Raw genomic sequence first — 11,272 nt, 5'->3', positions numbered from 1 at the left:
TTATATAAGAACACTGATTCCGTACGTGAGCCAGTCAACCACCCCCAAATATGTCACATTGGCAGCTAAAATTTCAACATGCAAAGTTTAAGGAGAGAGACAAACATTCACTCGTAACACAACTCAGGGCTTTTGAAGATTGCTTACATCTTTTCTCAAGCCTTAGTCTAGACATCAAAAGAGGAACATGGAGTAGAAGGCAAAAGTAGTGTAGGGAACAAAAAAGAGTGGACTCTGGAGACAGACACGGCTGGAGCCCAAGTCTAGACTGTTACATGCATCTCTGCAGTCTTTTGAACACGGAGCATCCATCTACCTTTTGGTTTATACTGGAGTACAAATAAACACCAGAAGCAGAGGAAGAAAAGCTTTTTGCCCTTCCACCCCCCTCCACACACACCTTGTAGGTCCTGCAGGAAGGCGCATGCTCCTAGGGAGCTGTGCAGGCTGGCTTATGAAACAAGCTACAGCTGTTTGGGAAGAGAGACCCTTAACTGAGAACATGCCCTGATCAGGTGGGCCTGTTGGAAGATGTACGAGACCAACCTGATCTAGGTAATTCCTCACTGAGACTCTCCAGGTGATTGCGCCGAGCTGAAATTAAGACTGCCGCTCCTGGGGGAGGACACCAAGCGATTTCACTTCTAAAACTTAATTTATAAATAGAAGATAACATTCAGTGCTAGCAGTGTATCTAGACCTGTTCTTGAACCTTCCAATGGGTGTTGTTCGGAATACCCAAAAGATGAAGGAAAGAGGGAAAGGGAATGTTAGAAGCAAGAGACTTTGAGCAGAGCTGAATCCCAACTGGGGCAGGAGAGCATTTGTAGAGGGTAAGTTACAGAACTGGATTAGAAATGGCAGGAAACTGAGAAGACTCAGGGAACTGGACTGAACAATATCACCTCAGGATCTGTGTTCTCCCTAGAACCCCAAAACCCTGACATTATTTGGAAATAGAGTAATAGATATAATTAATTCCATTAAGATCACTCTGGAGTCGGGCGGGCCCCTTGTCTATATAACCGGTGCCTTTGAAAGAAAAGAAATAGATACAGAGACACACATGAAGAGGAAATGCTGTGTAGAGTCTCAGAAACCTGGGAGGGAAGCCATGTGATAATAGAGGAGGAGGCTCAGCCTATGAGCTAAGGACTGATGCATCAGAAATTCAGGGAGAAGCCTGAGAAGATTTTCCTCTAAGGCCCTCAGAGCAAGCGTGGTTCTGCTAACACTCTGGGGTTTGATTTCCAACATCTGGAACTGTGAGGCCCAAACCTTCCATTGGGGCCATATCTGACTCCTGGGCTAGTACCCTCTCTCTTTCTACACCACCGCCTGTCATCAGAATATGGCGGCAGTGGTGATAACTGTGCATCTATGAGACAGATGTTAAAAAAACAAAACTGAGTTGTTGTCCATACCAAGTATCTGGCCACAGCCTTTGGTGAGGGTCCAGCTGCCACCAGCCCATCCGAGGACACAGGTCAGAGCATGACCCTGGAGGAGGAATGTTCCTGAGGCTCTCAGGGACTTCAATTTGTTGATGGTTTCAACTTCAGGGCACTGTCTCTACAAACAGTACTTTCAATCCCTTGGTGCCTTACCAAATTTGATTAATTTTGCTGCTTGCTTCCCATAGAATCCAGGATCTGTTGTCATGCCTTATTGTAAAAAGCCCAAACCCATACTTTTCAAGAGATCATGTATGGAGAAATTTCCTATTGCCTGGCTTAATAGGTTTAGCCTACTACTGTGACCCTACTGAGCTCTGCCTGGAAATGCAAAGTCATACTGCAAAAGCTTCCCTGATTCCCACATATACCATCTACTGATCACTGCCCTAGAAATAGAACACGTTGCTGTCAATCACACGAGTTCAGTGCAGGAGTAACTGGGTTCAATTGGCTTGCATCTAGACCGCATATCCAGTACCATAGCTGCTAGCTACAGATGACTGTTTAAGTTTTGCTTTAATTTCTTACATCTTAACTTTCACTTCAGGTCATCTGCTATACTAGGGCTTTACTGGCCCTCAGTGCCTGTGCAGATGGTGGCGCCAAGCCTGCAAAGCATGGATATAAACTGGCTTCACCAGTCCAGGAACTTTTCCTGCTCAGGCTTCTCTAGAATTAGTTGCTTTTAAAACATTTCAATGCACCAGTTCTCTTCTAAGAGAAATATGGAGAGTATTCCAACTCTATAATAAGGAAAAACCCGTGATCTTATATACTGACTGTTAAGGATCCTAAAGGGCCTGTCTATCCCTAAAAGGAAAAAAAAAATGTCTACACCAGTGTTTCCCAAGTGTTGCTCTGACTAAGTCTCTGGGGACCCTTGTGAAATTGGAGCTTCTGGTCTACCATCTCCGGATGTGGGTTGTGGTCCTGCTTGGTCTGCAAGTCATACCTTGAGTCCGGATGGGAGTGGGGAAGGGAGGGGAGGTTCTGGCATGTGATTTGTGAAGTAGGAGCTATTGTTTCAAGAAGGGTCAGCCAATGGGCTTTGTGTGGTAAAAGGGACCCTGAAGGAGTTACTGTACTAGTTCAGGACCAAAAGAGTATGACCAACCCCCTTTCTTCTGGGTGGATGTGAGATTGCAGAGCAAGGATGATGAGCTCAGAGCCCAAGTCTGTGCTCTGGAGCCACACAACCAGATTGGATTCCTGACTCCATCACTTCCTAGCTATAAGTCCCAAGGCAACTGATCACTAGGTTTCCCTATCTGGAAGAAGGAGACAAACCTATCATACTTCCCAGAGCAACTGCAAGAACTCAGCCCATTGGCAGATAGGTGGAAGGTGATTAGAACAATGTCCAGAACACCGCAAACAATGTGCAGTGGCTAAAGCAGCGAGCAGAGGCAGTGTGCTGTTTCTAAGTAAGTGAATCTGGTTTACTGTGGTTGAATCCATGTGTTTATAACCAGTATGTCACTTACCTCTAATCGGAGGCTCAACTCTCCTTTGTATATTGAAGAAGAAACAAAAAAAACTGGGGAGCTAATTTCTTAGATGAAAAGTTGGATTCGTGAGATATACTGGGTAATAGAAAAAGCGCAAAAAGGAGAGAGTCGGAAGTTGGATCTGTAATTGATGGAAGGTCCAGGGAAGCCCTATCTGTGCTGGGAATAGGTTCCAGTCCCCAGGGGTCACTTGCTGGGCACTTTGGGGACCCTCCCCCAACACAGCCTCCCCCCGCCCCTTTTCAGCAGCTGTTTACCACCTGTGAGCATGGGTGTGTGGAAGTGTACATGTGGAATTTGGGTGGGTTTTGTAGACTCTGTCACACCTGAGATGGCTCTCTGTGATATGCGGTGGCAAAGCAGCTTTGAATTCTCAGGGAGAATAGGATGGAAGCTTATTTTTACAAACTGATCATTTTTCAAACCTTCTCCTCCCACCCCAAAGCAAAGAACCCAGCCAGCAGCGAGTAAAACGATGGGGCTTCTCTTTTGATGAGATCCTGAAGGACCAGGTGGGGCGGGACCAGTTCCTTCGGTTCCTGGAGTCCGAATTCAGTTCAGAAAATCTCAGGTAAGTTAAACGTTTGCATTGTATTCTCTCTTTCTTTTTCTTTTCTCTCTCTACCTGTTTGCTTTTCTCTCTCTCTCTCTCTCTCTCTCTCTCTCTGTGTGTGTGTGTGTGTGTGTGTGTGTGTGCATAAATTTGCATCATCAGTCTCTCCATCTTCCTTTCTCAGTAAAACATCACTGGGGTCAAATTCAAGTACCAGCTTTGCTGGCTACAGTTGGGACGGAGGCTTTCAATGGGATTAAATAGTCAAATGGCTTTGATAACACCATTCATAGGGTAAAACTGGGAAAGTGTGGGGTTTCAGAGTGAGGAGGCAGCTCAGAGCACGCCTTCTTCAAAATGTGTGAGTCCTAAAGATTCAGGACTCCTGAAAAGTTAAACAGAAAGGGGCACGTCAGGGGGCTCAATTCAGAACTTTAACAAGCCAAGTCTGTGTTGTATAAGTAGAGATGTGAATACAGGAGCTAATAAAAGCATGCACTTTCTTTCTAAGAGTTCTGTCCCTTATGACTCTGGGATCAGCTGATGGCACTGACAATACCTGATTGTTCCTGCAGGCCCATAACTAATACCTTATGGGGAGAATGTACGAATACTTACTACTTAGTAGGAGAAGAAAGAAAGCACCTGAAAAATGAGATCTGTTGTAAAATGAAGAGAGGGATAAGTAGAAAGCAAAGAAGTTCTTAGTCACAGAAAATGAGTGACTGCGAGCTTATTCAGCCTTCTGTTGTGTTAAGTAAGGAACCAGGTGACTCATGGGAATGGGGTTAGGTGTGTCACTAGGTTGAGAACCCTCAGTGATTGTCTGAGGAACTGCCAGGGTGAATACTTTCATTAAAGGAGGACAATTAGACTAGCTCGCAGGATATGGCCGGGGAATCCAGCCCTGACTCTCACACACTGGAGAGGCTGAGAATCCAGTAGTTACTCAGTCTGTGTGATGGGATGTCTCAGCTGTCCCAATTTGGCCCTGAAGACCTAGGGGATTCCCAGAGACCTGCTGATTGGCACTGGAATCCTGAAGACATTGATTTTTCTATGGATGAAGGAATGCCATCACAACACAAAGCATAGGCTTGCCAGGGAGTGAGGGCAGGCATCCAAGAAGCAGTTTCCTTCATCCCCTTATCAGTGCTGCCATCAGAAGGTACCATCACATTTAGAGTGGGCCTTCCCTGGCTTCAGATAATTTGAATAAGAAAAATCGCTCACAGGAATGCCTGATAGCTTTTGTTTTGATTCCATGTGCAATCAAGTTGACAACCAAGATGAGCCATCACAGTGGTCTTAGCCAACTGGTGCCCTCTCCACAACTGAGATCTACCACCAATGCCACAAACCCCTGTCTCCTAATTGTGTCAGGTTCTCTTTTACACACTAAGTCAATTTCTGTGTTCTAAAGCTACTTTCTGAGATAGACTTTTATTAATTTTTGAGATTTTTTTAAATTAAAGATAAATTAGAGCATGTATTGTTGGGAATGGACTGTGTTCCTTTAGGTTGATAGGTAAAATCCTTGTCACCAATCAGGTGATATTTATGGCACACCTATGCTACAGCAAGCCTCACCAGGGTCTACTAAAGGATGCAAGACAGTCAAGATGTGTGATCTCTCCCTGGAAACAATCTTGTGGGTCCTTGAAGAGAACACATGAGAAGCTATTAAGTTACTAATTAGGTACAGATTGGTGTCGCCTCTGAGGCCATTTTGGGAGCATTTAAAGGAGGGAGGAATGGATGAAAGAGAAAATGGGCACATCACAAGCTTGGCTTTGAAGAATTCACAAAGCATCACTGGACCAAGTGAAAACGGGGAATATATTCTAAGCCATGGCACTGAAGTAGCCATGGGCTGGGTGCAAGGCAGAATTTTTTTCATTTCTGTGACCAACAACAACTCAGGAAGAAAGATTTATTTTGGCCCCTGATTACAGAGGCATCAGTGGACGGTGGTGGGTGAAACAGAGCAGACACATTGGTGGCCAGGATGCAGAAAGAGAACACCGGTACTGTGGATCCCCCTCTGCCCGCTTCCAATGCATCCATGCCCCCCAGCTTATGTGGGTAGCGCTGCCCACATCCAGGCTGTGTCTTCCCCCTTAGTTAATCCTCTCTGGAGATGCATTTGACAGACACCCCCCAGATCTGTGTTTTACTGACATCCTCATCCCTTCTCAAGCCAGTCAAATAAAAACCGTAAATCAAGATTAGCTGCTGCACAGTAGGACCGTACCAGGCCATGCAGTCTTGGGATGATGTTGGTACCAACGGTGTGTCAATGTCTTTCTGATCAGACCTATGGCTATCACGGACCAGACAAGGCCATCCTTCTTCAGGTTATGATAAAAGAGCTCTTTCAACATTCTCTTTAGAATATTCTAACCCCAGCTCAGGGTGTTGCTTTGGTCCCTGACTAGGTATTTGCAACAGAAGCTTTGATTTCTAATCCTCTTCACCTAGGTGACACCTAAAATTATCAGTGGGAGTCAAATTCTAGTATGGAATTCGAACCCAATTCTCTGGCTATGGTCAGGATGGAGGCTTTCAATGGGATTAAATAGTCAAATGGCTCTGATAACACCATTCATCGAGTCAAACTATGGAAGTGTGGGGTTTCAGAGTGAGGAGGCAGCTCAGAATGCTATTTTAATGGGAATAAGTAGTCCCAGGCCATCTACACAGTAAGCTGTTTGTACATTCCCAGTTGGTCTGTCTGTGTGGTCAGCCAGTCCCAGACTCCATCTCCATCTCCATCTGGGTTCCCGTAGGTCCTTCTGTCCCATTTGGGTTCCAAGATGGAACGATACAGGTTGTGTTCTTTGCTGGTTTCTTAGCCCACAAGTAGACCTAAAAGCCCTCTGCCACCTGAAAGCGTACAGATAGTAAGAAGGATGACCGCAGGATCCTGTTCACTGTGAAGGCCCCGGGGGCATCCGCTTGCTTGGCTGCTCTCTGCCTGGTCTGTGGGCTCTTACTGTCAAAAGCTGCAGTGCAGCCAGGGCTGCTTTTCCAATCAGACTGGTTTCAGGAAATATGCATGACACTCAAGTCCCAAGTGCACGGAGGGAGTGTGTCCCTGGCAGGTGTTCCGCCCCTTCTGCTATTTCCGTTTGTGCCTCTGCCAGCAGCTTGCCTGGTGCCAGGAGGGCTACATTTAATCATGGGTGAAAGAATGTGCGTGCACGTGTGTGAGTATGTGCCAGCCCCCTGCCTGCATGCACAAACCCAGACTTAAAGGAGCCCCCCCCCCCAACCCAGGACAAGAAGGCAGACAAAGGAAACTAGAACAGCAGAGTGAAAAAGTATGGCCCAGGGGCTTTGCACAGTCCTCTCCAAAAGGGCCCCCGATCCCATGTTGATGGTATTCGGCACAATTGGATACAGAGAGGAAAGTTCAGCTTTTAATCACACAGCTGGAAGACCCTTCGGTCCCTTGTCACAAAATAGCTGCTTTCCTTCCCCTCTGTTCATTCCTTCAGCCGCCTACCTTGGCTAAACCCTTCCATGACCCAGGTCCCAAGGGCTCGGGATTAATCTGGCTCTGCCCATTGTACACGGTAACCACGCATGGCCAGGCAGCTGTGCCTCCACCATAGCCGTTGTGCCACTGTGAGCTGGGGCAAGGGCACAGCTTGAGGCCCCTGATCATCTGTTGCATTGGTCCTGCTGGGTTGTCCTCTCTCCCCACGGCCCGGGATACTGGAGTCAAAGCAGAAGAAGAAAGGGAGAAGAATGAGTATATTGCAAAGTGCTTTCCAACGTCTGTCTTCTGGTGCTCCTCAAATCTCTCTACTGGACAGGATATTTCACTCAGTCTTCCTGGGCACAGCACATGGAGCGCCAGCAAGTAAATTGTTCCAGGGCTTCAGAACAAGGGAGAGAGGGGCTCAAAGTGCTGCCTAGAGCTTTCGAGGCAAGTGCTCCACAGTAACACAGTATCACCGGGAGGCCCCTCTCATCCGTGTGTGTATGGTGCATGCGCACAGTTGCATAGCTGTGTGGATGTATATGCACACGAGTGTGCGTGCACGCATGTACAGAGACATCACATGTCTTTCTTGGCCATTCTCCACTCTATTTTTTTGAGACAAGGTCTCTCACTGAACCTGTAGCTTGTTGTTTTGGTAGACTGGCTTGGCCAGCAAACCCTGGAGTTCCTCATGTCTTGTTGGAATTACCTGCATGCACACACTTTCACACCTGGCCTCTCATGGGAGCTGGGGATCCGAACTCAAGTCCTCGTGCTTGCACAGCAAGCATTTTTCTCAGCCCCTCCTTGGGTCATTTTCCTCTGGGTAAGTCTGTGAAATGACTGAGGGTTGTCCTCTCCGGGGACAGGAGAGGGGACAGGTCCAACAACATCCTTTGCTGTGTCTGTCTGTGTCAGAGGCTGCCCATCTCTTATTCTAACCACCCAAGCCAAGTCCAAGGCCCAGCTTTCTGAGGTGTGTGTGGCCACTGCTGGGCCAGCAGGTTGAGAGCCTCTCGGTCCTGAGGCAGGCAACAAGGAGCTGACTTTATCCTGTTCCCTGTTTTGTCCCCAAATGGTGACAGTGCCCATTCGCTCCTGCTCCCACTCCGTCTTCCCCTTTGTCCTCCCTGGCTTGGCACCCTCTGCCGTACAGCAGGGCACGAGTTAAAAATCAAAACCTACAACAAAGAGCGTTTCCCACCCCCCTACATTTTTTATGAGCTGTAACATCTCCTGAGAGAGCAGAGCTGTTCTTCTAACCTGCAGATTGATGACCCCACTTCCATACAGTGTCAGCTGAAGGGAGAAGCAATTAAAAGCAAGAGCTGGGGGCTGCCAGGTTTTGCCTCAAGAGTTCCATCTCAGACCCTGGCTTCAGCAGTTGCCCCAAGCCCTAGGAAGACCCCAGAAGTTTCATTAGGCCCAGTGGGGACCCACAGTAACCAAACACATGACAAATCGAGTGACTCCGCAAGGCCCTGGCCATCTGCAGCAGTTTGGCCCCCGCCCAGTGCGGCCTGGGTGGTGCTGACGCTAGCTGCTCATGTGGGGCACCTGAGAATGGAAGCCGAACCAGATAGAAAAATCTGTTTTTTTCTGTCCATTGTTCTGCGTCACCCAATGGCCAGCAGAGGGCACAGAAACACTTCCTTCTGCCAGCGAGTTCACTTTCTCTGGGAACAAGGCCAGGGCTGTGTTTTGTAGCATTCTAGTTTGTGAAGAGATAGGTAAGCTGGTAAGTGCAGGGCCCCCCCCCACACCCGGAAGGACCTCCTGATGATGGATAGCTCGTGGTCTCCCGCTCTGGCCAGTCGGGAGGAGAAAATCCCCATTGCTTGTCAGCATCTAGGGAGAAAGGAGGCAAGTAAGGCGGCCGTGGGCCACCCTCTAGTCCCACAAGCCCCCAGATACTCTACCCGAGCGTTTTTTGGAACAAGCTGCCCTCGCCCAAGGCCAGTTTCCCCTCCTGAATTTGTTTCTAAGCCATTAGCACAGATCAAATGCCAGCACAGGGCTAGATGCCCCTCTCTCCTCTGACAATTGGCCGTGGCTAGCGGGGGAAGCAGAACGGGTGGTCTCTGCACACCATGGAGCCTCCGTGCCCTGCCAGTCCTTGAGGGCTCCCTGCCTCCAGCCCAGGGCTTAGTGCAGGATGGTTGCATCTGACGAAGCTGCCGGCATTTGACGCCCAGCCGCTTCCTCGGAGGAGCGGTACCTGCAGGCTCTTGATAAGAGCAGCCATTTCTCTCTCCTCAGTGGGCCACCCATCCGCAGAGGATACGCAGAGAGACGCCTTTTTGTGACTCTTTGGTGGCTGTGGGGGCAGGAGGGGTGGCTGCCCCCGAGCTCCCAGTTGGTGGGGCAGGAAGACGGCAAGCAAAAGCCGAAGGCTGTTCTGAATTTCAAATCACCACAAAGGTTCCTCCAAGCCAAGACGGTAAACACGTACGAGATGTCGGGATGCTGGTGTGACAGTGTTTTTGCTGTCACCTAGGAGGGATGAGGTAGGTCACCTCCGAGGCAGACAGAAGGCTGGGCTGAGTCCTTTGTACACAGGGAGAGAAAGCTGTTGATACTAGGCGCACCTCCACACAGACACACACACACACCCACACACACCCACACACACCCACACACACACCGTCTCCTCTCCTCCCCACCCCCCTCCCATGACATGCTGCTGTTTTTCCTTGTGCTTTTATGAAGGAGAAGGAGAAGGAGAAGGAGAAGGAGAAGGAGAAGAAGAAGAAGAAGAAGAAGAAGAAGAAGAAGAAGAAGAAGAAGAAGAAGAAGAAGAAGAAGAAGAAGAAGAAGAAATTCTCAACTTTGATTAATGGAGGAAATCTTTTGGTGGTTTTCAGTGTAAAAAATGTGTTCGATTTGATTCTGAAATTTGCTTTGGCATCTGCTCTGCTCCTTCTGCTTACTCAGAAAAGGGAGGTGCAGAACAATGCCTCTCATAGCGTCATTCTGCAGAAGAGATCTTGAAGTCCCCCAGGACCACAGGGATCTACAGAGCTCAGAAGCTTCAGAGGTCCTCGGGGCCTTCCCATGGGTCTCTGGAGCTCCTGTACAGCAGACTGGACTAGCAAGGGACAGATGGTAAAAGGTGACCTCTCAGGTGACATGGATGGAGACAGCAAAAATAACTACCCACGTACCATCTATTTGTGTGAGGAGTCACAGAAGCCCTACGGGCGCAGGAAGAATGCTGACCCAGAAGGCTAGCCACAGCCAGAACCTTGGCCCGGAGGCCATTTCCTGTTTCTCCATTGGCCCAGTAGGTACCGTAAAGCTCTGTGGACTCCTCTCCCTGGAGGCCAGAAGGACATGAGCTCCAAGAAGGGCAGGTGTTGAAAGGCAAGAGATGGTACCGAGCATCAGTAATGACCTGGCAGCATCCTCCCCCGACCACCACTGGAGAAAGAGCTGAGATCTTAAGAGCTCAGGCTAGGAGGCGTTGACTGGCCTGCCACTTGCTTGTCCCTTGGCTCCTGCCCAGGACCCTGGAAGCATTCTAGAGTGAAGCCCAGCTGGGAAATCATTCAGAGTTCTGCTGCATCCCCTCTTCACTCACTTTGCACCCACTTCCCGGGTGATCAGAGACTACCCGGAAAGGCACAATTCCAGACAGCAGCACAGCCAGGCTGAGAACAGAACTTGTTCTCCTGATAGAGGGGATGTTCTTATCTTCCTTGCACTCTTTGCTCTTCAGGTTTGGAGGGTGGGGTGGGTGGGTATTCTTTTAAAAAGACCGTTAGATCCCTAAAGGCCAAGAGGGAAAGTTGGAAACATCCCGGAAGCACATACAGTGTCCCAACGCTCCTTGTGGAAATGGGGCTGCATTACTTGGGTCAGCCACTGGGTGACGCCTTTGAGCCACACATTTGATCCAGATAACATTCTCCCCCCCCCACCCCGAGCAGCAGAAAACCATGCTAACCCTTTAAAATAATAGTAATAATAATAATAATAATAATAATAATAATAATAAAACAAGTACATGCTACTTTGCGTGAAATTCGGTGGCAGATTGAATGTGCTTTCCCCTTGTGGTTCATCTGCTCTTGTGCGGACGCTGAGGGATTATGGGGAGGCAATTGCAAGTGATAGATACTCTTCTATCACATTCCCTAGAGGATAGAGATGCCCCTTCAGCTTTGTTTCAGACAAACTCTAGACTGTTTATGGAATACCTACTAGCTGCCCGGCATCATGTTGAACGCTGCTGTGAGCGGCCCTACTTATTCTCTGACACGAA

At 48.5% G+C, this 11,272-nt stretch overlaps 1 protein-coding gene across 3 annotated transcripts in view; it reads left to right on the top strand.

The window, feature by feature from the left end:
* Rgs6 (regulator of G protein signaling 6) overlaps positions 1 to 11,272 on the top strand; it is a 420,077-nt gene that overhangs the window by 366,622 nt on the left and 42,183 nt on the right. For all 3 annotated transcript variants that reach the window (XM_055593079.1, XM_055593078.1, XM_055593077.1), the window contains exon 13: positions 3,411 to 3,536. In XM_055593079.1, coding sequence (XP_055449054.1) covers positions 3,411 to 3,536 — 126 coding nt within the window. The remainder of the gene's footprint in view (positions 1 to 3,410; positions 3,537 to 11,272) is intronic.

The sequence above is a fragment of the Psammomys obesus genome, unplaced genomic scaffold (genome assembly GCF_907164565.1).
Source record: "Psammomys obesus unplaced genomic scaffold, mPsaObe1.curated_primary_1811, whole genome shotgun sequence".
Classification (NCBI taxonomy): Eukaryota; Metazoa; Chordata; class Mammalia; order Rodentia; family Muridae; genus Psammomys; species Psammomys obesus.
This window is presented reverse-complemented; position numbering and strand designations above follow the sequence as displayed.